Source organism: Papaver somniferum, unplaced genomic scaffold (genome assembly GCF_003573695.1).
Source record: "Papaver somniferum cultivar HN1 unplaced genomic scaffold, ASM357369v1 unplaced-scaffold_10, whole genome shotgun sequence".
Taxonomy (NCBI): domain Eukaryota; kingdom Viridiplantae; phylum Streptophyta; class Magnoliopsida; order Ranunculales; family Papaveraceae; genus Papaver; species Papaver somniferum.
In genome coordinates this window covers 19,932,912-19,956,275 of record NW_020618825.1, presented here as the reverse complement: position 1 = coordinate 19,956,275, position 23,364 = coordinate 19,932,912, and the positions used below count along the sequence as shown (strand labels likewise).

At 35.5% G+C, this 23,364-nt stretch overlaps 1 protein-coding gene and 1 long non-coding RNA gene across 4 annotated transcripts; both read left to right on the top strand.

Annotated features, from left to right (window-relative positions):
• Positions 1 to 2,472: 2,472 nt before the first annotated feature.
• Positions 2,473 to 5,235, top strand: LOC113326763. Its single transcript, XR_003348527.1, has 4 exons — positions 2,473 to 3,403; positions 3,525 to 3,978; positions 4,232 to 4,358; positions 4,630 to 5,235. It is a non-coding gene; the product is annotated as an uncharacterized LOC113326763 (long non-coding RNA).
• Positions 5,236 to 18,600: 13,365 nt separating this feature from the next.
• LOC113326803 (rab escort protein 1-like) lies at positions 18,601 to 23,349 on the top strand. Of its 3 annotated transcripts, none has more exons than XM_026574463.1 (10): positions 18,601 to 18,780; positions 19,431 to 20,185; positions 20,367 to 20,489; positions 20,669 to 20,768; positions 20,948 to 20,986; positions 21,174 to 21,423; positions 21,497 to 21,572; positions 21,682 to 21,877; positions 22,375 to 22,458; positions 22,935 to 23,349. In XM_026574463.1, the coding sequence occupies exons 2-10, from the start codon at positions 19,440 to 19,442 to the stop codon at positions 23,016 to 23,018; spliced, it is 1,698 nt and encodes a 565-aa protein (XP_026430248.1). In that variant the 5' UTR covers positions 18,601 to 18,780; positions 19,431 to 19,439; the 3' UTR covers positions 23,019 to 23,349. The 3 variants fall into 3 exon arrangements, with proteins under 3 accessions (XP_026430248.1, XP_026430247.1, XP_026430246.1); XM_026574462.1 differs by having other exon boundaries at positions 19,426 to 20,185; XM_026574461.1 differs by having other exon boundaries at positions 19,375 to 20,185.
• Positions 23,350 to 23,364: the final 15 nt, after the last annotated feature.

The following is a 23,364-nucleotide window of genomic DNA, read 5'->3' as shown; positions in this document are numbered from 1 at the left end:
GGGTATTGGTTTGGCGGTTTACAGCGTCCGGTGTACACTACGCCCGTTACAAGACAGTGTCATAAGCATGAGGCGGTTAGTAAATACAGGGAGTAATGGTAAAACGCTTTCTTTTATGGAACATCAATTTCAGGCGTTACCGGTTACCACCTCCTCTCATTTACTCATCTGTTTTCCATTTCTTACGAGATCAGAGTACGTTTCACTTCGACTTGTATAAATAGGTCTTACCTATTTCCACCGAACAACAAGTTCTGGTCAGGAGCATACAACACTCAAAAAACGTTTGCTTTCTCATCTGTTAGCTTCCCACTTTCTGATGCAAGTCACAAATAAACTACTCTTCCAGGATCAACTATTCTGGTCTCAACACTCTCTTCGCTTCCCTCCCCAAAACCAACCCTTCTCCTCTTCTATGTGACCGAAGCAAGTCTGGAATGGCCATTTCTTGGTTTAGGTCGGATTTGTACAGATTGATCTCTTGAATCTAAAGTACTCCCTTGCAGTACATTGTTTAGGGTTTAGACTCGTTTCTCACCCACACACCCGAAATTACCGAAATCAGCAGAAACCGTTTTCATCCTCAAACACGTGTTTCATATAAATTTTAGTTTTGTTTACTTACTACTTATTCTACCATTTCCTTTTAGCAATGCGAGGCAACGCTTTGAGCCCCAAACAAGGCACAAAAAGATAGGACAGATCCCTTAGAACTTAACGCAAATTGAGTACCAAAATAATCTACAGAAACATTAGAGCAACGAACAATACAACACTATAATACTCTATATAATAACATAACAAAAGGTGACTGAAAGTATTCGTAGAAGTTTCAAAGCTGATATTTGAGCAATGATAATTAAGATAAAATATGTCTAGAAGCAGAGTTTAAAATAGATAAAAAGGACTAGAGCTTTTGAATCCACCACCTAGATTACAGGAATTACAAGTTCACTATATTGTTCTCGTTGATATGAGTAACGGTAGAGATGTGAATCACTCGCTTTCTCGATAATATGATCGTGATATAACAATTTCTGCATATGGAAATCTCGCTAATCATATCAATCTCTAGAATTGGTTGTCTACTTATGGCACAACGAATCACACACCAGCTATATTATAACAGAGAATCAACCTAACTACCATGGACGCCTGACATTAAGGTGAAAATAATCTGCTTATAATTTGGTGAGAAATGCGGAAGCTCTTGACTGAACCGTGCCAATCATAAAAATATTAAAGGAGGTGCATACAATTTTCATTAAAATAGGAACCACTGGATTTTCTACTGATTATATTATTAATAGTAGAAACCTATGATCTGCATACATTAGTCAGGGAAGGCGTACACTACCTTGTAACTCCACATCAATTCATAAGTTTCCATATTCAAGCTCTTCATCACTAGGCACCTGCAACTAGATGCAGTTAATCATTAAAATTGAGAAGCACGAGGATTTGACGGTCAAAATGAGCAGAAACATATCCGAATGTACAGTCGAGTTTCACTTTCATTAAATTTAAATATGATTACACTTACCGAAAGGAATTCTAAAGCAGAAATCATGAATCTTTGGTGCCTTTATGGACTCCTTATATCTTGCTCTTGCAATTTCACTAATAACTTTCCATCTACAGGCACTTCATTACTAGGATCTAACTGATCCCTCTGCGTGCAACTTTGAATCATCAGTTGGAGAAGTCATTGGGGTTTTCATATCCAAAGTACTGCAGGGATATATACCTACTAACTGAAGCTAGAAAAACATAGAAGTCGCTGTAAAAATCTATGAATGGACCAAGCACCTTTTCTACGTGTCTCAAACCAAAAAAACAATATGACTCAAATCAGGCCATATGGTATAGTGAAGGTAGGAAATATTTACATGCCGATTATAATATAACCGGCAAGGTAAGAAATCGAATAAATGCCGACTAGTGATGCATATAGTCGGAATGTTCTTCATCCGTATACCTTGCCGACTTTGCACAGAATTTAAACTAGTTTTGATTGAACTCATGAGACAAAAGTTTTAATCTACTCCATTCATAATTTCAAAAGTTTTAATCTACTAGATTAATTCATCTAAACTCAATTAATTAACTTAATCATAATTTTAATATTAATTAAACAAAGATATATTAGCCATTTTAAAAATATATGGTTAAGGAGTAGCCTATTTTACTTCTAAATGTCTTGAATTTTGTCTTATTAGATATACCTCAATCAAGATAAAATATCTAAGAAATTTTATTTTTATGGAAATGTTATAAACACCCTGCAAATTTTACAAATACCCTTTCCCACTTATAAATATCCCTCCCGTTTTAAAGGGAAATTCTTTTTATTTTTAACAAGAACACACCCCACGTGCTACAACCTATGTGAGTACATCTTAGTCGTGGATTTCACCTTTATATTTGATCATGCCCATTCATTTATATTAATCCCTAAACCTAAAACGAAATCAGATTTTTCTCACTCTTCTATCTCCTTCCTCTTTTTTATTTTTTCCTGCCTTCATCTGCTTCTGCGGTGATCTTTCTTCTCTCTTCTTTGCCCACCTACACAGCTCCGCTTCATTTACAAAAATCTTAAACACCACCGCCTCATACCGTAGTCGCATCTATCTAAACATCAAAAAGAAAAAGTTAATTAATCACTTGATGATTTTTATAGGAGGATTAGTTATTTGTTATTTTTTTTTACAAATCGGGGATTAGTAATTTGTTATTTCTGTTGATGAAGGCTTGTTTGATTTGTTTCTTCTTTCCATGTTAGTTGTCAGATTTGATCACAATCACACGGCTGCTAAGAATATGGCTACTGGAGATGATTTTAGAGATTCATTTTCAAGAGGCTTTAAATTATTTTAGTGCCCTTGTGACATGGGCAAATGTGTAATACCATTAATTCCTAGATTTATTTACTATTATGCCCTCACCAATTTGCAGGGGTAAAATAGTCCAAAATGGGCAGCTTCAACTAAGGGTAGTTGGCTTTATGTAGAATAGATAGATAGATACCATAAATATCGTTTTAATATTAATAACGATTTAAATGGAATCATCATTTTAGATCCACAAAATCTTCTTCCTTTCCTCCTCTTTCAGCCACCATCACCATCTCTCCCACCACCACCACCTCCGCGGTCTTCAACAAATTAACACCCAATAGAACCTATTAATACTTTTTTTTGGTTCATTTGGGTGGGAGAGATTTTCAGAGACGATTTGAAATTTTGAGAGATATCTTTGTCTGAGATCAATCAAATCTTCGAAATCGAACTTCATAGTCACCATCAATAGTTGATTTTCTTCTCAATTTAAGTTCATTTCGTTGTCAATTGAAGATCCAGACAATCGAGACAGAGATTTAGGTTTTCGATTTTGTTTTCAGGTAATTATCGGTTTTCTTTGTTGCATGTTTGATTTAGTTTAAATCACATTCGTTATCAATTGATCTAAATTCAATTGATCGATTTTGATTTAGAACTAATTTTTAGGTTTTCAATTTTCAGGATATTTTGTGGAGATTGTTGATTTTAATATATAGTGGTGTTGGTGGTGGCAGATGTTGTTGGTGGTGGATGTTGCAACACTGGTGTTGGTTTCCTGTTGTTGATGTACTGGCGGAGGTTGTGGTATATGAATCTGGAATTAATGTTGTCAATAAGAATAGTTATGCAGTGGTGATAATGATAGTGGGGTTTCTACAAGGAGAGGTCTTTGAGATCCATGCATTTTTAGTTTTGTAATATTGAGTTTGCAAGTAGAACCAGTAAGAAGAGTGGCTGATGTTCTAAATCCTGGTGGTAGTGGTGGTGGTGGTGGTGTTAGTGATGGTGGTGGAGTGAGAAAGTATCATCAAAAACAAGATCAGAATTGTTCTCACTTCTTAGATGGTGGTACTGCTGGCGTTTTGTTAGTAGAATTTGAACTACTCCATTTACATCTCTCGTTATCCTATTCTAGGTAGTTGAAGTTTTGAGCTATTCCTGAATTCGTACTATCTTTTTTATGTGATTACAAGTTAAAATAGGGTACTAGTTAAAATGGACCGATTTCCTCTGATGAACACACATATTACAGTTAAAACTTGAATCCTAAAGGTGTGCTTGTAGTACTGAGTTTCTTTGATTATTTTTGAAAACATAATTTTTGTTTGATTGAGTTTCATTGTTTGAGAAATTTGAGTTTGTAATTTTATCATTGATAATATATTCAGAGACTGAAAGAGGAGGGTTCTTCGGAATTGTCGTTCGGTAGTAAGGGGTTTGGACTTTGGACTTAGAATGCTTTAGACGGACCAGGCAGACCTCAACCAAGAGCCAGCAGACCTTGGTTGTTTTCAGGTGTGGCTTTTGTTTCTCTTATCATCTTCGGATGATGAGCCAGTAGGCATTTAGTGTCTTTTGTCCTTTGTGTACTTGTAGACTTTAGTCATGAGTACTTTCATTTACTGTATGTATGCAGTTTAGACTGATGAACCATTTTTGTAAGTGATTTTTTTATGATGTGTATTGTGTCTCGGATCCTAAATTTTGTCCTCCGTTTGGATTTTGTTACGTCATTTTCAGGTGCTAATATTTCGTAATTGATCATTAATTGTTATTGCATATTCAGACCCTGTCAGAATCTATTGGTGATCCTTGGACAAAGATGAGTCTGAAGAGCAAACTTAAGATCTCAGTAACCAGGTTAGCAATATTAGCTCTCCCATCATCTCTACTGCAAAAAATGACCATCATAGCTTATGCATTTGTATTGTTGTAAGTAACTGTCTTATGAGCGGCTAAATTTTGAGTGCGTATTTTCTTTATGAATTATGTTAATTTGTTACTTTTGATTTTTGTATGTATACTGAATGAGAATGAAATTATAGGTGGAAATAAAAATTGCTCTTTGCGGATACATTAAACTCAAGGGTATCAGAAGTGTAGTGACTAGTGTAATTTTTTTTTAAGGTGTCTAAATGTTCATTGTTGGCCTATTTCATCGTCTGTGTACAAGCCAACAAGTCTAATTCTCGGCATGCATTTAATCTTGAAGCTTTTACCAGTGAGTTCTACTTATATTTACATATTTCTGGTGATGTCAGTGTATTCTGACAGACTGTGTCGAGCTATTCATATACATCGTTTGATGTCTGTCATTATAAAAATATACAACAATCATGTGTTATCCTCGTAAAGATGGTAATTGAAGACAATGACCACCTTATTACTTTTAGTTGATTTATCAATATTTTCATATTGTTAATTCTCTGTTCAACAGTCTAAGCCTTATTGAAGTATAGTTTGTGACATCTCTGACATGAAATACTGGGTATATATCGAGTTTGTGGTGGTGACCTGCTTTAGCATTTATGACTATGGGAGACGTATGCATGAAAAAAAATCATTTGCTTGAATAGTGTGAAGTTAAACAGTAGAAACATTGAAGTAACTATATTTAGATGAATCTGTGGTGCAATGGTAATGGTAGCACGATTGACTCCATGTCAAAAAATATGTGTTCGAATCAAACCAGGTTCACTCATTTTTGTAACACTTTGGAGACAACTTGTGCTAGTTGCTTACATATTTGGAGACAAATTAAACAAGTTGCTTTTAGATTTGGAGACAACTTGGGCTAGTTGGCTTCAGTTTTTTTTAGCAACTTGTCCATATATCGATTTTTGTTGTAGACAACTCGTGCTAGTTGCCTCCATATTTGGAAACAACTTGAGCCAGTTGCCTCAGATTCAGAGACAATTTTGTGCTAGTTGTTTTCACTGTTGAAGACAACTTGAGCGAGTTGCCTCAGATTTGGAGACAATTTTGTGCTAGTTGCCTTCACTTTTGAAGACAACCTGAGCTAGTTGCCTCAGATTCGGACACACTATATATTACATACAACTTGAGCTAGTTGCCTCAGATTCGGACACACTATATATTACATACAACTTGAGCTAGTTGCCTTGACTATTGGAGACTACCTGAGCTAGTTGCCTCAGATTTGAAGACAACTTCAACAAGTTGACTCGCAATGGTAAGTGGTAGCGATGGTTGCGGATGGTGATTAGTTGCCTCAGATTTGAAGACAACTTCAGCAAGTTGACTCGCAATGGTAAGTGGTAGTGATGGTTGCTGATGGTGTTTGACGCCGGCGGTGGAGAAAAGTGGTGGTGGTTGGTGGCGGCGGTAGGTAGTGGTGGTGGTTGTCGGTAGTGGTGAACAGTGGCGGCGGTGGAGGGAAATGGTGGTTGTTGGTGGCGGCGGTGGTGGGCCGTGGTGGTGGTTGGTGGACAGCGGTGGTGGTTGGCGGTGGTCATTTGGGGTGGTGGTGGTTTGTCGACGGTGGTGGTGGTGGTCGTGGGTGGTTGTGAGGACAATATATAAGAAAGGGTATTATAGTAATGTTGTATTAAGAGGATAAGGCTTCTAGAAGACTAGGGATATATTTTAAGTTTGAAAAGGTATTTTTCAATGAGTCTCGTAATAGGGTATATAGATAATGTTTCCTATATTTTTTTTTTATGATATTTATTCACATCAAAGAATATTTCCTTAGTCAATAGTTTTCCTAAATATCTTTCTAAGCAATAGATTGTGTTTTTGCGTTTCTGGTTAACTGTTATCTTTGTTATGCGTCACAAGATCATTGTTATTGACTAGGACCCTTAATTTATTTCCTACTCTTGACCCATATCTCGGGGGTTTATTCATTCAATCACAACCCATTCGTCATAGGTTTTCCTCAAAATCTTTCGAATCCAGTTTTCACTCACGAAAGGTTTTTGATGATCAAATATATCTTCTTTTAGATCTTTATCCATGATCTAAGTATTCAAATATTGCTCTGATTTAATGAGCTAATATTCCTCAAATGTTAGTTGACCATGATATTGTCAACTAAATCAATCTTCTCGTGCAGCTTTGTTATGGGTTAAGGATTTGTTATCTTGTCAATCAATATTTATATTTTTCGAATCAAAAGTCTATCAACAAGTAATTTTAATTACGAAAATTCATTTTGATTTCCAAATTTCTGTCATTGGTTGATCAAGGGTACTGTCTCTATAATCATCCATCATGTACCCTAGCTATATTCCAGTTAACTATATAATCAGGGGTACTGTTGTTTCTTAGTCAACTCTATTGTGATATTGTTGTAGAGTCTTTGTTTATCCATACAAAGATCGTATAATTGGTGGTTATTCTCATTGTCGACTTGTTGGTGTATCGTGGTTTTTAAAACCAACAATTGTCGTGTCTATTTCGGTCGACATCACCAAAAAATGTCCTATTTCATTTTCTCTTCAAATCAAATCCTTTTTCATTGATTATTTTTCTTTCTATTGTTGTTCACTGTTGCGCGATATCATAGATAACATTCTATGGGGATATCATGTTCCATTGATAGTCTCATTTGCAATTTAGCATACTTGCATCACAACCCTTGTTCTTAACAAGGTTTAGTTGTCGATAACCATGGTTCTATATCGTTTTGATGCGGTTATAGTTAAGTTCCTTCCTTTTTTTGATAGCATATGTTAAGTTCCTTCCTCTCTTTTTTCCGATAATTTAATTCTGGAAATATATCCTATTTATGAGAATATCCTGCCATTTAGTAATCTATTTTGCATGAAATATTTTCTCTATTTTTTGAAAATATTTGATCTTTCCGATCTCATATCCAACAATAGTTTTCACTCACGAAAACTCTCGTAGACAGATATCCATTTATGGAAGACTCTTGTACGAACAGTTTGTTTGTCTTATCTTCGTCTTATCCGGCGAGTCCAATTTTCAGCCCTAAGGAACAAGACCTATATATATGTTGCCGTAATAAAAATCTACTTGTCGTAGCTTTGTTTAAGTGTCATGCATCTCATGGTTCGCGATTGAAGTTCGAAGTTCAACCTACATTATTTAGGTTACAAAGTTATCTTCTGAGATTGTTCTAGTTGTACACTTCACAAAAGTTGTGTGTTCAACTTGACAGGGGTGGGGGTAATTAATGGAATATTGTGTTCATGTATCAACCACCAAGGTGATCGTTCAGTTCACGTAAAGAGAAGACTAAGTACGTGTAATATAACTACCGTAAACTCCAGTTAAGTGAAGAACAGTCAAAGCTTCCAAGATTTGTGGATATGTTTATCATGTGGTTTAATCATAGTTTATCTCTTATCACTCAACCTATAACGAAGAGTACCTTATGTAACTCTAATCATCCCAGCATAATTAAATCCGGAGATCAATATATTTCATTCTTCGGGGTTTCTAGTGGATGTAGTCGCTAGTGTCGAATCACTTTAATTCTTGTGTGTTCTTTGTTTATGTTTGATTGATTTTATTTAATCAATGATCCATATTAAGTCCATTAATTGGATACTTGGTACTACAAACTATACTAAAACGGGGGAAATCAAAATTCATTAATAAAAGAGCACTGCACTGTGGAAGTGCTGAAAAGAAAACATGACTACATGATTACGACAAACTCCTAGAAGATACACCTCCGACCAAAACACAATATGAAACCATACAAATCAAAAGATAGCGATACTGAAGCAAGAATCATTATCAAGAAATTAAAATTCATAAGAGAATGTTGTATCACTGATTTCAAGACCTTGCTATTCTTTTCAGCAAATAATTCGATCCTTTGGTGAGTATAACTGGTCAACGAACTAATATTTTCAAATTTGTTGGATTCTTTTCACCAAATACAATGAAGTCCCAACAACGTTGTTGAATTCAAGAGTTGTACTCCCTTGACCCAACCAAGGACACACATTTTATGGATTCTGATAATACTTAGAGGGAAGAGAAATCAGATATTTTTGATGTGTTAAAATGGGAGAAAGTTTTCGCAATTTATAGAAGGTTTCATGTATATAGGAGATGTGTCTTCATCTATGAAAATATCCAGCAACACATACATTTTTTTGAAATAGTACAACTAATTCTTTTAATTGCTTTTTTTCCCCAAATCAAATAACGCGTCTGGATCTTATTCATTGAATCTTACATTTTAATTCAAAAAATTATTATATAATAGGATCGTAGGAAAATTTTAAATCCAAATAAATATGTGCCCAACAAGTCTAAGAGAAAACGGTACCTAGCTCAAAAACCTCATAGTTAAATATGCCATATAAAAAAAAACTCTCTTCTTCACCAAAACCGTTTTTTCCGTTTAATTATCAAAAACTTCTCTTCTACAAATTTTTGCATTTTTAAATCTTGGTCTAGTCGGATTTGATCTCAGATTTCAGAATTGCTGAGTAGATTTGGGATTTTCTAATTAGTAGATTTGAATTTATAAGATCGACAAATTGTTCTCATATTAGTTTTTGTAATAGGGAAATTAGGCTAAGGCCCAAAAAAAAATATTCTTATTGTTAGGCCGAAGATATATTTTTATTTCTATGACACCCATAATTATATAAATTTTGAAAAATGTCTGCATAACGGGTTATGTATCCTAATTTTACAGGGGTATAATTGGCAAGAAAACTATAATATAACCTATCTAAAAAAACGCGTCTTGGAATTTTACAAATTTTATATCGTTGGAAAGTTTTTTAAGAAAGCTACACAACGAGTACAAACAACAATATCAATTTTTTGTTTTTCACGAAAAAATCCGAGGTGATCATCATTTTAGAGAAAATGTTCGAAAATTTGATACATTACCATTATGCAGCCACCAAAAAAGATGCATAACACATTATGCAGGCGCAACAAAAGATGCATAAAACATTATGCAACCATATTTTGGTTCATGCATTTACTAATTTAGTTATGCAACCACTAAAATGATATATATGCCTAAAAGAATAACATCACAAAGAACAAAAGACGCACAACGAATTATGCAATAATTAATTTTCTCAACTACATAGCAAGTTATGCACCCATTGTTTTAGTTAATTTCAGTGCTTACAAAAAAAAGTTGATGCATAATGCGTTATGCAGCCATATTTTTGGATAAATATCAAGTTATGCATCAATTTTTTTATTTCAGTGCTTACAAAAAAGTGGTTGCATGATGCTTTATGCATCCATTTTCACGACTGCATAACATGTTATGAAGATATTATTGTAGGTGCATGACAAGTTATGCAGTCTTTGTTTTTGCTGGTTTCAATAGTAACAAAAATTTGTTGCATAACGTGTTATGCACCTTTTCAATTTGTTGCATAACAATTTATACATCTAATTTAATTTGCATAACATGTTCTGCACCTTTTCAATTCTCCATCAAGTTATGCAGCTATTTTAATCTGCATAACATGTTATACACCACAACTCCACCTTCCCTAACATACATCTAAATCCCTTCTTAAGCAGCATCAAGTCATCTTGTTCATTCTCCATCTAAATCCCTTCTTAAGCTGACACCACTCTTCCACTTCCAGTTCAAGTTCAAGTAACCAATAATGCCTTCACTGCAACCAGGTGAACCCTTGCATTCACAAATCAACAACCTCATTTCTTTCTTAACTTGTTCTGGACTGCAATCCCCTTCTCTCGGCAACAACAAACAACAACATTTCCATATTCAGTTGCACCCATACAATCACCGCAAACCACTGCAGTAACTCTGCAAACATGAATCCTAGATGCCTTTCTTGATTTCGTCACCACAGCAGCAACCCAAATCTTCACAGACCAGAATAACCAACAGCCGCAAGCCATACCTTCTCGGTTCAACCACACTGTCACATCAAGCTTAAGCTCACCTACAACAGCTACAACTCAGTTTCTTACAATATTTCCCACTGCATCATCAGCTCCTCCTCATTAACACAACACTTCTCCATCCACATTGAGGATTCTTGTAAACTCCACAGAAACAACCAATTCTTTGTTGTTGTAAACCTATCCAACTGCAACCATTCACATTCAAGATGTACCTCTCAATTTTCTTTGAACACAACCACCAGTACTTGTTCCACCTGCAACCCCCATTGTTACAACCATACATCCCGGAAATCAAACCTAGCCATTTCAATTCATGCCTACAATTTATACCACAAATAGACTTATTCAATCATATAAATGCCAGAACATCTCAAACCCCATCTTCTAATTCTTGGTAAACCCACAATTTCTTCTCGATTGCAACACAGATTCATATTAGAATCGAAACCCTTATTCATCTTCTACCCTAACCTTCAACTTCCTTAACCAATTCCTTGCTGTTGTAAATTCTTCTCCTGCTCTTCTGCAACCCTAACCATCACAGAAACCCATTAATTCATCATCTCAATCTTCATAGCAGCAACAGACTCAAAACCCCCATCGATCTCATAGCATATTCATTACCAGCAAAAACAAATGTTCTCTTCAATCATTACCAGATTCGGCAGCAGCTTCAACTATATTTTTGCAACAATACATCCATAACTCAATCGACCTCAAATAATCGTTCTTATCGATCTGATTCAAGTGTTGATGAAGATTTACAGTTGGGAGGAAGAAGAAAACGAATTGAAGAAGTAGTTTTTCCTTTAGAAAAGATCAAAACAGAATTTTATAAATAATGGGTTTTAGAATAATTTTTTTTGTGACAATGGGGGTGCACATGAAGTTTTGCGCCCGTGGGTTTCACGGTTAGCAAATCTGAGAAAATGGGTTTCTCTGTAGTTTTCACTTTTGTAATATTATTCATGGCTACTTCAAGCCCTGTAATGTTTTATTGCGCTGTTATAGCGATTTATCATAGTTTAACGGCAGTTCTAATGGAATATGATGTTACAACCAAACATGTGGATTTGTTGAAGCAGATTGATTCACCAAATATTGTCTTAACAATCTCATGATGGACGAAATTATTTTCCGGTATTCTCTCAATCAATGTTTTGGCAGCAACTTCAGATATCAGTGATTTTCTTTGGAAGAAATTTTGGAGAATCAGAAGCTTCTTACAAAAGAATTAATTATTTATGTGGAAGATTATTCGAAGAATTTTGGGATACCAGATTATTGTTTTTGATACAACTTCTCTGATGGTTAAGGAAAAATGGAAAACTCGATTGATTAGAGATCTAATCTCATTGATGTGATACTTGAAGGAGATGCATATATTATTGAGCAAGCCATTTTGGGGAATGAGTTCATTGGAGATTCAAGGATTTGATTAGACTATTCCATGTTTTTCATATAGATCAAAGAAATCACATTGTAGATTGATTGTATTAATGTGCAATGTATAATGATGTAACATAAGTGTTTGTTTTTCAACTATATATCTCTTTTATGTAACATTCCGAACCTCAATTTGAATGAGGTATTCTAATAAATAATTCTAAGGACTTTTTTTAAGCCCCTCAAAAAAATATGTAGTTCCCGAACTGTGAAGCACCGACATGTTGGTATTGGTGGTGTGTCTGTGTCAGACGGGCGTTGGACACAAGACGCGTGTGGAACACCAACACGACGCACGTACAAAAATCTATACTCTATTTTACTAGTTGGGTAATCTAGTGTGTCATGAAAAATAGTAAAATAGTTAATTTTTCTACACGTGGACGGCATAAAATTGAGTTTTTTTTCATGTATTTGCGTGATTGTTGTATTTTTAGTATATAATAATTATTTCATTATAATATATATATAAACGTGTCCATGTTATGATGAATTTTGCTGGTCCCTGTATCCGCGTCGTGTCGTGTCCGTATCAGTGTTTCCCAGTTCCCGAATCATATCGAAAGTAACCATGAGGTCTTAGGATCGAACTATTTTTTTTTTGAACAAAGGAATACATATATTACACTAAAAAGTTTGTTACATTATTTTCCAAGTAGGTAGTTAACAAAGAAGGTGGATTAGACCACCATTCTCCACAAAGATGATGCTTTCTAGCAGCCCTTGCTAGTGCATCAGCAACCTTATTACAATTCCTATAGACAAACACACAAGACCACACAACATTAATATAACATATATGAACACACTTCTTAAGCAAAGGCATACTCTGCTAGGAAGGAAGAGAAGACTGATTGTTAACATAAGAACTGATATTCAGGTTATCAGTTTCAAAAACAACATCACACAAACCATTAGAAGTCGCCATTTCCATAGCCTCCAATAAAGACCATGCTTCTGCCTGGTAAATATCAATAGATCTTCTTATCATTGATTTTCCATCCATATATTGCCCTGCATCATTCCGAATTATTATACCAATACCAGCCATTAATGAGAGAGGACTGTAAGAAGCATCGATATTGATTTTCAAAACATTCAACGGAGATGGCTTCCAAGTTTCATTCACAACAGTTCTAACAATAGTAGGAATACTTGATGCAATATGTAACTGATGTTTAGAAATATATAAGCTAATTTGATGAATGACAGAGATATGATTAGGAAAAAGACTAGAAAATATGACTCTACATCTATGTTTCCAGATAAAATACATAATGCAAATTATTATATGTATGATATGAGGGTTACTATGGATGTTTATCTAAGAGTCACGATAGTGCCAAGTCTGAACCCAAGAAACAAGAGAATCAAACTGCACAATTGAGCTACCCTGCTGAGGAAAAAAGTATCTCCAAATGGCCTGAGTGAAGAGACAATGAAGAAAAAGGTGATCAATATCTTCAGAATGTGCTGAATTGCAGAGAACACAATGTTGATCAACAAAATTCATGTGCGTAAACAGTCTAACTTTAACTGGCAGAGCATCATGAAGACCTTTCCACACAAAAACCTGATATTTATACGGCATTTTAAGCTTCCAGAATTTTAACCAGAACTAAGGAGACAGATTGAGAGTTGTGTTGTCCATATTATCTTGTTGACACAACAAATTATAACAAGAAGAAGTTGCGAAAACATCTGACGCAATGTAAGGCCAAATCAATATATCTTCTTGATCCAACTGGATGGGTATAGTAAAAATTAAATCTACCCGTGATGAAGTAAACAATTGACGAAGGAGAGGAATATCCCAGTTACCAGTTTGAGAGTTAATCAGTTGAGAAAACCATTGATAATCAGAAAGATGAAGAACATCCCAATCTGTAAGTGATGTTGGTAAAGATGGAATCCAATTTGAAGTCCAAATATTAATACTAGTGCCATGTCCCACTTGCCATTTTGCATACCTGAGAATAATTTGAGGTCCTTGAAAGATACTTTGCCATACCCAGCTTGTATTAACAGAATCTGGAGGTGGAAAGAACTACAAACCGTCATGGGGGAAATATTTACCTTTCAAAAGTTTACCCCACAATGCATCTTGATTATGGAGTAGCTGCCAAGCCAGTTTAGCAAGAAAGGCATAATTATAGTTCCCTAGATGTTTCAAACCTAATCCACCAAGTCTTTTTTGAATGCTGACTTTATTCCAGGGAATGAGACGAGGAGAATTGTGCCACCAATATTGCCGCTGAACCTTATCCAATTGATGTAGAATAGATTCTGGTAACTTAAAAATTTGCATTTGATACATACCCATTGAACTCAGAACATGATTAACTTGAGTACGTAGTTCGACCCGCTTGATTAACTAGTTTTCTTTGCCAACCTTGAAGTTTAATATTCATGTTATTCAAAATACCCTGACAGTTTTTGTGTCTAGATCTATGAAAGAGCAAAGGAATTCCCAAATATTTTTCTCCCACACCCATTTGAGACAAGTTAAGAATCCCATTTATACTTATTTTCTGAGAAGGAGTAGTGTGCTTACCAAAAAATATAACAGAATGAAAATCAAGCTGACAAAGAATATCTAAGAAAAAAAGGCCATTCTACCCTGTCGAAAGCTTTCGACGTGTCCAACTTCATACCGACAAGAGCATGTTTAATCTTTTTAGTCTTTATAGTGTGAAGTCATTCATGAGCAATAATTACATTGTCTTGAATATGTCTTCCTGCAACATAAGCTGTTTGAGTTGGTGACATAATCTTAGACAGAAATGGTTTCAATCTGTTAGCTATTATCTTAGAGATGATTTTATAGCTAACATTACAAAGACTAATAGGTCTGTAATCTGAAGGTGTTTGTGGATGTTGGATTTTTGGAATTAGGACTTGGTAAGTATGATTCATGGCTCTCAGCATATGTTTATTGGTAAAAAAATATTGAACCATTGAAATTACCTCTGAACCAATTGTATCCCAGCACTTTTGATAAAAGGAAGCTTGGAATCCATCGTTTCCTGGAGAAGCCCATGGCCTGATGTTGAATACCACTTCCTTAATTTCATCAGCATCAGGAAGGAAAATTAAATCTTGGTTCTCTAAATCAGAAATGCAAGGTATATAAACAGCTGCAAAATCTCTGGATGAGAGTGAGGCACAGAAGTAGTAGTTATTGCAAAGTAGTGAGCTAAAAATATATCTTCAATATCTTTTTTAGAGTCATACCGTAATCCCAAAGGCTCTTGAATTGCATGAATATGAGATCGTCATTTATTAAAATTTGCCGTAGAGTGAAAATAAGAAGTGTTCATGTATGCTTCAAGGAATTTATCACCAGCTTGCTACATAAAATATTCTTTCTGAATGGCCAACCAAGTCTGCAAACTGTTAGTAAGATACTGAGTACGAGGATGAGTAGCAGGTAGGTTGTTATCATAACATAGTTGAAGTTGAGACTGAATTTGATGCAAATTTGCTTCAATATTACCAAAGTTTATTTTTTTCCATTGTTGAAGTTCAGATCTGGTATACTTAAGCTTACTAGAAAACTAATACAAAGGCGAACCCAAAAATTGATGATGCCAACTCTGGCTTATGGTAGTGTTGCAAGATGGAATTTGGAACCAGCATTTGTATAATTTAAAAGGAGACTGCTTATTGAAGGTGGGAATCGTATGTAAAATAATAGGACTATGATCAGATGCAATAGGTACTAAATGTTGAAGATAAGATGCAGTATAACTATTGATCCACAGATTGTTTACTAAAGCTATATCAAGTCTAACAGCGACATGATAATCCCCTTGTGTATGATTAGACCAAGTTGTATCCGAACCAGAGTAACCCAAATCAACTAACCCAAGATGGTGAACAAAATTTCTAATATGTCTAGCATGGTGAGGCTGATTAAGAGAACTATGAGTTTCAGAATCATGCATTGTAAAATTCAAATCACCAATCAACACCCAAGGAATATTAACATAACTACTCATTGCTAGGAGATAATTCCATTGACTAGTATTATCTAATGTATCATGAGCACCATACATGAAGGTGATTAAAAAATCAGGATGATTATCATGGGTATGAATTATAGCTTGAATAGTGTCAGCAGAAGTGTGCATAATTTCTAAATCAACTCCATCTTTCCAAGCAATTGCGATACCACCAGAAAGGCCAATAGAAGAACGAAACCAGAAATGAGGATATCTAGTGTGAGTAAGGTACAATTATATATTACCTGACTTAGCTCTAGTTTCCAAAAGGAAAAAATCATGAGGGTCATGATGAGTCAAGCAGTGTTTGAGATAATTTCTAGTATGGATTGCCAATACCTTGACAGTTCCAAGAAACTATTTTCATGATGAAATTAACGAAAAAATGCAAAGGAAAAGGTAAAATATAAAAACAAAAAACCAAGGAAAGAGAGAAAATAATTATAAAAATAAAACCAAAGATCAAGATAAAGACCTGTTGCCAAGCATCAGTGTGATTCTGAGCTTCAAAAGCATGTGCAACAACAATGTCCCAATTATTATCTCCATGAGTAGCTGAAGAAGAAGTTATCTGACGAGCATCAATATCCTCTTGCCGAGCAATATGAGAAGTCATAGCAGAGTCTTGATTATCATTAGTAGTAACCAAAGTGGTGATGTTTCTAGTTCTCTTCTTGTGAGCTGAAGTACTTGCAACCTCACTGGATAAAGTAGAACAAGGCCTTGAGCCTGAATGTCTCGAACTAGAAGAAGGTATGGAAACAGCCGGAGTAGCAGAAGAAGATGAATCCCCATCAGAATCCGTTGCCGAGAAAAGAGAAATACGCATACCATCATAAGGTCTAGGATCTTGCTGAACCACAGGATGTATCAATCTACTTCTTATTTGAGAGCCATATTGTGTAAACATTTGAGCTTCTTCTTGCAAGTTTCTATATTGTGGATAAATTGGCTCATCAAAGCCAAAACCTCTGACCATCTCTTCCATTTCAATTCTCCTTTAAGTCATGTCAGCACAAGGATTGGATTCATGATCTAGAACTTTACAATTAGGACACAAACGATATGGCTTCTTCTCATAAAAAAAACCCACCCATCTAGTAACTCCAGCAGCATTAGCAGCATATATACCCTCAATAAGAGGAGTTGTAACATCAATTAGGACTAAAGTGCGATATCTAAATGAAGTTGGTGGATTAATACCATCAGGTCCTACAACTCTTACCTCTCCTACAATACTTCCAAAAAGTCTAAGAACATCAGCATAAGTAAATTCAGGGAGCAGATACTTATATTCAAGCCAGAAGGGAGAAACTGAAAAATCCAGAAGATTAAAATCCATAGTTAGATTCCAGTCCTTCAAGGCAATCAAATACCCATCAAAATTCCAGGGCCCACCAAACAGAATAGCATTTTTATCATCGGTAGAGGTGAATTTAATTGAGAATATATTAGGATCTAGAGTTCTAACTTGAACATACCATTGTTTATTACGTCTCAGATGTGGCCAAATAAATTTTGCATCCTTCTCAGCATCCTGCCATGTCATAGTTCCTGGAGCATAGAATTTACCAGCTAAACTAAACCTCCAATCTCTTATACCAGTAAAAATAGCATTATCAGAACGCGAAATAACCCTCCTACGAATTGGTTCATCATCAATAGAATTATTCTCCATTTATTGAGTTATCTGATTTAAGTTATTCCTATCCATAACAACTATAAATGGAAAACTTGAATTAAGAAGGGTGTGAAGATGATCCGAAGGTGTAAAAAAGTTTATGTAGGAGAAAAAAGAAAAATGTGTCAAATGAAAGTAAAGTTTAGGCATGAGATGTTGATGGAATAGATGGAACAGATAAGAATGAATAAAAAGCTAATTACCCAGAGTATATGTCTGAAGCAGCGGAACTTATATCGATACTGCAACTGATGATAAACTTAATGAAGATAAGAATCAATACCCATACTGTGAGACATATTGGGAACTAGAAACCGATGCACCACTGCAATAAAAAGAAGCCAACTTTGAAGATGCGAACTTAAACGCTGCCAATTGATGTAATAGGACATAGCTGCAACACCAATGCTTGACAATAAGGGATTTAGAGAACTTGATCTGCCATAAACAGAAAGGTTAGATGAATCAAACTGAGCCAAATTAATCTAAAAACTGAAATTAGGATTAAAAAAAGAGAAAAGGGAAAAAGAAGATGAAAACAATTGATTAAAAGAGAAAGATTCAGACAAAAAAAGTAATCGCAAACTGATGAGAAGAGGCTTAAATGATGCAATAAATTCAAACGAAAACAGAAAATCAACAAAAAAAAATTGGTTGACTAAATTGACTTTCCGCTTGACTAGTCGATTGACCTTATCGCCAGAGCTTTTTTTTTATAGATACCTTGTTTTTTTGGGATCGAACTTGGTATGTCTATATAGGAAGAAACATGGTGCAAGTCTAATTCTCAGCGTGGTGGGACCCACAGCATATCTGAGAAAACCAATCGTCTTCTGTAAGTTCTTCGATCTTCTTCTCTTCCCCTCCCCCCTTACGAACCCTAAATTTTCAGTCTTCAAAACCTCCTCCTCCTCGTTATTATCGTTATCACTTACAGTATTCAAAGGTACAATCTTTATATCTCTCAATCTCTTAATCTATTTGAATACTTTGTTCTTATTAAGTAATGAATTCCCAAAATTCAGATTTCGTATATTTTTCCAATTTTAGATCTGGTAGGTAATTAATCATAATTATAAAGAATTGATTAAATTCGTTAAATTTGATAAACACCCAATTCAATTGCATGCTCTTAATTAGGTTAATCAGATTGAGCTTAGGCAATAGTGGCTGTGTTAGTACAATTGAATGTATAAGCTCAGATTGACACTAGAATGTGCAAGACGGAGAGGGGTGTGCTGTATCCATGTATATATAAGAAGCGAATCGATTTCAGTTTTGGTTTCGAGGGTTTGAGTATTAGTTCTAATTTGATCTACCAGTGTCTATATGGAGAAAACATACCAGTGGATGTTACTTAATAATCAAAACAGTTGCTTTTTTTAGTTTAAATTTTTCGATAAGTTAGTATGAGAATTTGGAGAGACGATTATATTTGTTAATTAATTTTGACTTATTGTTTTAAGTTTTGTGTTTTTGGTAATGTTTTTAAAGTTTTATACTATTGGCATACTAATTTTGTTACGTTTAAATTTCGAAGTTTCGGATCCTCAGTACGTGAATATCTAATTTGTGGAAGATTGGTTTATAGTTTAGGGTATAACCATGTTCGAAGAGGAGAATGCTATTTATCCGTCTATAGATCCATCAGTATTTGATCTCGTAGTTGTTGGGACAGGACTTCCTGAATCCATAATTGCAGCGGCCGCATCTGTTGCAGGAAAATCTGTCCTTCATGTTGACTCCAACTCGTTCTACGGCGGCCAATTCTCGTCTCTCTCCCTCAATGAGAGCACCAGTTTTCTCCATGCTCAGAAAACCCAACCTGAAACCACTCTTCCGCATAGTTCAGTTGTCAATGGAAGCAGCGATGTTGATGGGGACAGTGATTATGTGATATTTAATCTGCAACCAAAGTCTCTTTACTCCGAGATCGAGTTATCCTCCTTACCAGAAGAAGAAAGTGTTAAAGCTTGTTCTAGAAAGTTCAACTTGGATCTTTCAGGACCTAGAGTTATGTTCTGTGCTGATTCGGTAGTGAACCTGTTGCTGAATTCAGGGGGCATACATCATGTTGAGTTTAAGAGCATTGATGGTAGCTTTATTTATGGTGCAAATGGAGATTTTTCTGCTGTTCCTGATTCAAGGTCTGCGATTTTCAAAGACCGGAGTCTGGGATTGACAGAGAAGAATCAGTTGATGAGGTTTTTCAAGCTTGTTCAGGCGCATATAGGAGAATCAATAGAGCATGCTGAAGGCAGTGATGAAAGTAGGAGGATAAAGGATGAGGATTTGGAGAGTCCATTCATCGAATTCTTGAATAAGCAGCGGTTGCCTACGAAGATAAAATCGTACGTATGGCGTTGCATTCATCTCTCTGTTGGATTTTTCTTCCTTCAAATTTTGGTCTTCATTGAATTTCATTCAAATTTATGCGTTAATGTACATATCTAAATAGTTTCCCTGCACACGATAGCCTGCCTTGATTTTCTTTGATATGGAAACTAAAAGTCATCATGAATTCCATTTCAGTATGATCCTATATGCGATAGCAATGGCGGATTATGATCAGGAGAAACCGGAGCTTTGTAAGAACCTCCTCAAGACTAAAGATGGAATAGAAAGTTTAGCTCTTTTCCACTCCTCAATTGGCAGGTCAGTTATACACTTAGCTCAATTTTTTTCCTGCGCGGAGTACTTTTACCTTCTCATAAATGTGGTATTTAACATGTTCATTGGGAAGAATTATTTTTTCAGAAGCATTTAACTGGCCATGGCGATTTTATATTATCTAACTTCTTCAGTTTTCCATGACCATCGGACATTCATTATAGGTTTACTAATGCACTTGGAGCAATGATTTATCCAATCTACGGCCAAGGCGAACTTCCACAAGCTTTTTGCCGTTGTGCAGCAGTTAAAGGTGCTCTTTATGTAAGGTTTTCTGACCAAATAGTATGCTGTGCATATAAGAGTTACTTCATTTAACTAAAACAATTGAACAATTTGGAGACAGTTGTAATACTAATATAGTCAAGCTTATGTCATTTACCATGTCCTCTTTGGTGTCATTGTTCATAAATTTCAACTAAAATCAAATATTCTTTGCACAGGTACTGCGTATGCCTGTAACAGCTTTGCTTTTGTCCAAGGTGAGACGAAGATTAAAGATTTGTTTTCTTTTCAGGCAGATAGATTTGAGTTGTCTTATACTCTTTCAACATTGAGTGAAGGAGTATAAGTTCTATAACTTCTATTCACGCTCCTTTTCTTTGTTATTGTCTGCTATTAATGGACATCGTATAGGTGCATGTAAATGAACTCCCTTGAATTATGTAGGAAAATGGAGACTGCAAAGGTGTTAGATTGGCATCAGGTCAGGAGATACTCAGTCAGCATCTCGTTATAAATCCTTCAGTTACTGGTCCATCACCACCACTCTTACCTCGAGCTCCAAATTTGCCGGAAGAATGCTCTGAAAGTGATGACAAAGGCGAAGTCATAGGAAAGGTTGCCAGGGGAATATGTATTATAAGGGGTTCTATAAAGTCAGAGTTATCAAACTTGCTGGTGATATTCCCTCCTAGATGTAAGCTTTTCTCCCTCTGTATTTTGTTATCATGCTGAGATCAAATTAAACATTTACGTACGTCTCTTTCCAGCTCTGTGCTCTGAACAGGTGTCTTCCATCAGAGTTCTCCAGTTAGGTAGCGGTTTATCTGTTTGCCCGTCAGGCATGTAAGTATTACCTATCCCTGGAGATCAATCTCCAATGGATTTTATTGTCATTTGTATAATAGGGAATTTTGCTAAATATAAACTTGAACTGCATTATGTTGCTTCATAGGTCGGTTTTGTATCTTTCAACTTTATGTGACGATGTCATCCAAGGAAAGAAGTCACTACATTCAGCCATGAACGCTCTCGTTGCACCTCCTCTTTCTGAAAACCCTGTAGATACCTCCTCCATACGAAGTGAGAATGCAGGAGATGCCAAGCCCACTTTATTGTGGAACACCACATTCATTCAAGAGCTGGAAAAGGTAAAGATATTGCTGTTAAGGTTTTTCTTTCCTGTGCTGGGTTCTGCAGTTTACTGTTGATTGCTCGATTTAATGTAAATGAGATTTCTAGTCTGATGTCAATTGTTGGCAGAGGGAATTGCTTTCTTCTCTATCACTAGGACAAATCAGGATCTTACTATTTTCTCGCTAAGTTACTATACACTTAAGTTACGACTTTGTTTCTTATGTATTGACATATAGTATCCTCATGAAAACTGTATCTTACATACTTATAGTTCGTCTACAATGTCAATGATGCCCATGTTCGTCGGACCCAGCAAGATGGTCTTATGTGTGTATTTATTTCATAACAGTTGCATATAGCTGTTTAAGCTGATGTTTTTCCATGATATTTACTCTATACACGGATGGACTATGAGTTAGCATATGCTTATGAGCCTAGATATCATCTCAGGTTTAACATTTGATGTGTTCAAGTACCTTCCTAACTTTGATGTTTCATTTCAATATTGCAGGCTTCATCAGGAGGAGCCATCACCTCTTGCCCTACGCCAGATGGGAATTTGGATTACAGGAACATTTTAGAATCGAGTGAGAAGGTATGTCGACTTTACAGTCTACTTAACCATTGAACAAAGCTGTCTTACTTGGTTTTTGTATTCTTAATTCAACCTATACATATTGTAGAAGAAGCTCCCTCCTTTGGCATAGAGTATTTTGATTAATCTCTAGATCCAGTCCCATGTAGTCATAGCTTTTTGCCGCATTTTTGTTCTTTAGGTGTATGTATTTATGCAACATTAAATAATGTGATCTCATTTATCATACCACATGTACAGTAAAATAGCAAGTGATACACTAGTGCCAGATGCACATCAGATATACCCGTACTAGTTAAACTTTATATGCTCCATTGCTTGGTACTGTTTCCCTTTCGATGTTCAGAAATGTTTTCTACCTGGCTACATATGTTTATTTTTCATCTTATTATGATTTTCTATTATTAAATAATACTCGTGCGCTTCAAGCATCTAATGGATGTGGCTAACACTAATTTTCACGCATGTGATGACAGTTGTTTCACCAGATTTACCAGGAGGAATTCTTCCCTAAAACTTCAGCTTTTGAGAAAATTGATGATGATGATGATGAGACTTAGCCGGATTAGAGTCGAAGTATTTGTTCCTGGCATCTACTACTCTATGGACGATGGGCACCAAGGGCGGCCCTGGGCACCAACGACCAAAGCTTCACTTTAGGGTCCTCATACTTGATGCCTCGAAATATCTTGTCATTTGTATACCTCGTTAGTGTTAGATACACTCTATTTTACAGTCCCAGTTGTAAGGGTGTTATAGAGTGGAGCCATATGAATAATTTTTGCACAAATGTTCTATCGAAGGATTCGGCCGTTTCTTTTTTGTTACAGAGCTACAAATTTTAAAATGAGCTGATAACAATCGAACCTCAAATTGATGATTTGATTCTTATGAAAACCCTTCCTA

Coding starts and splice junctions, on each gene's coding strand:
- LOC113326803 (XM_026574463.1), top strand. CDS start 19,440: ATGTTCGAAGAGGAGAATGCTATTTATCCGTCTATAGATCCATCAGTA. Junction 20,186..20,366: donor TTGCCTACGAAGATAAAATC/GTACGTATGGCG, acceptor ATTCCATTTCAG/TATGATCCTATATGCGATAG. Junction 20,987..21,173: donor CAGCTTTGCTTTTGTCCAAG/GTGAGACGAAGA, acceptor TGAATTATGTAG/GAAAATGGAGACTGCAAAGG.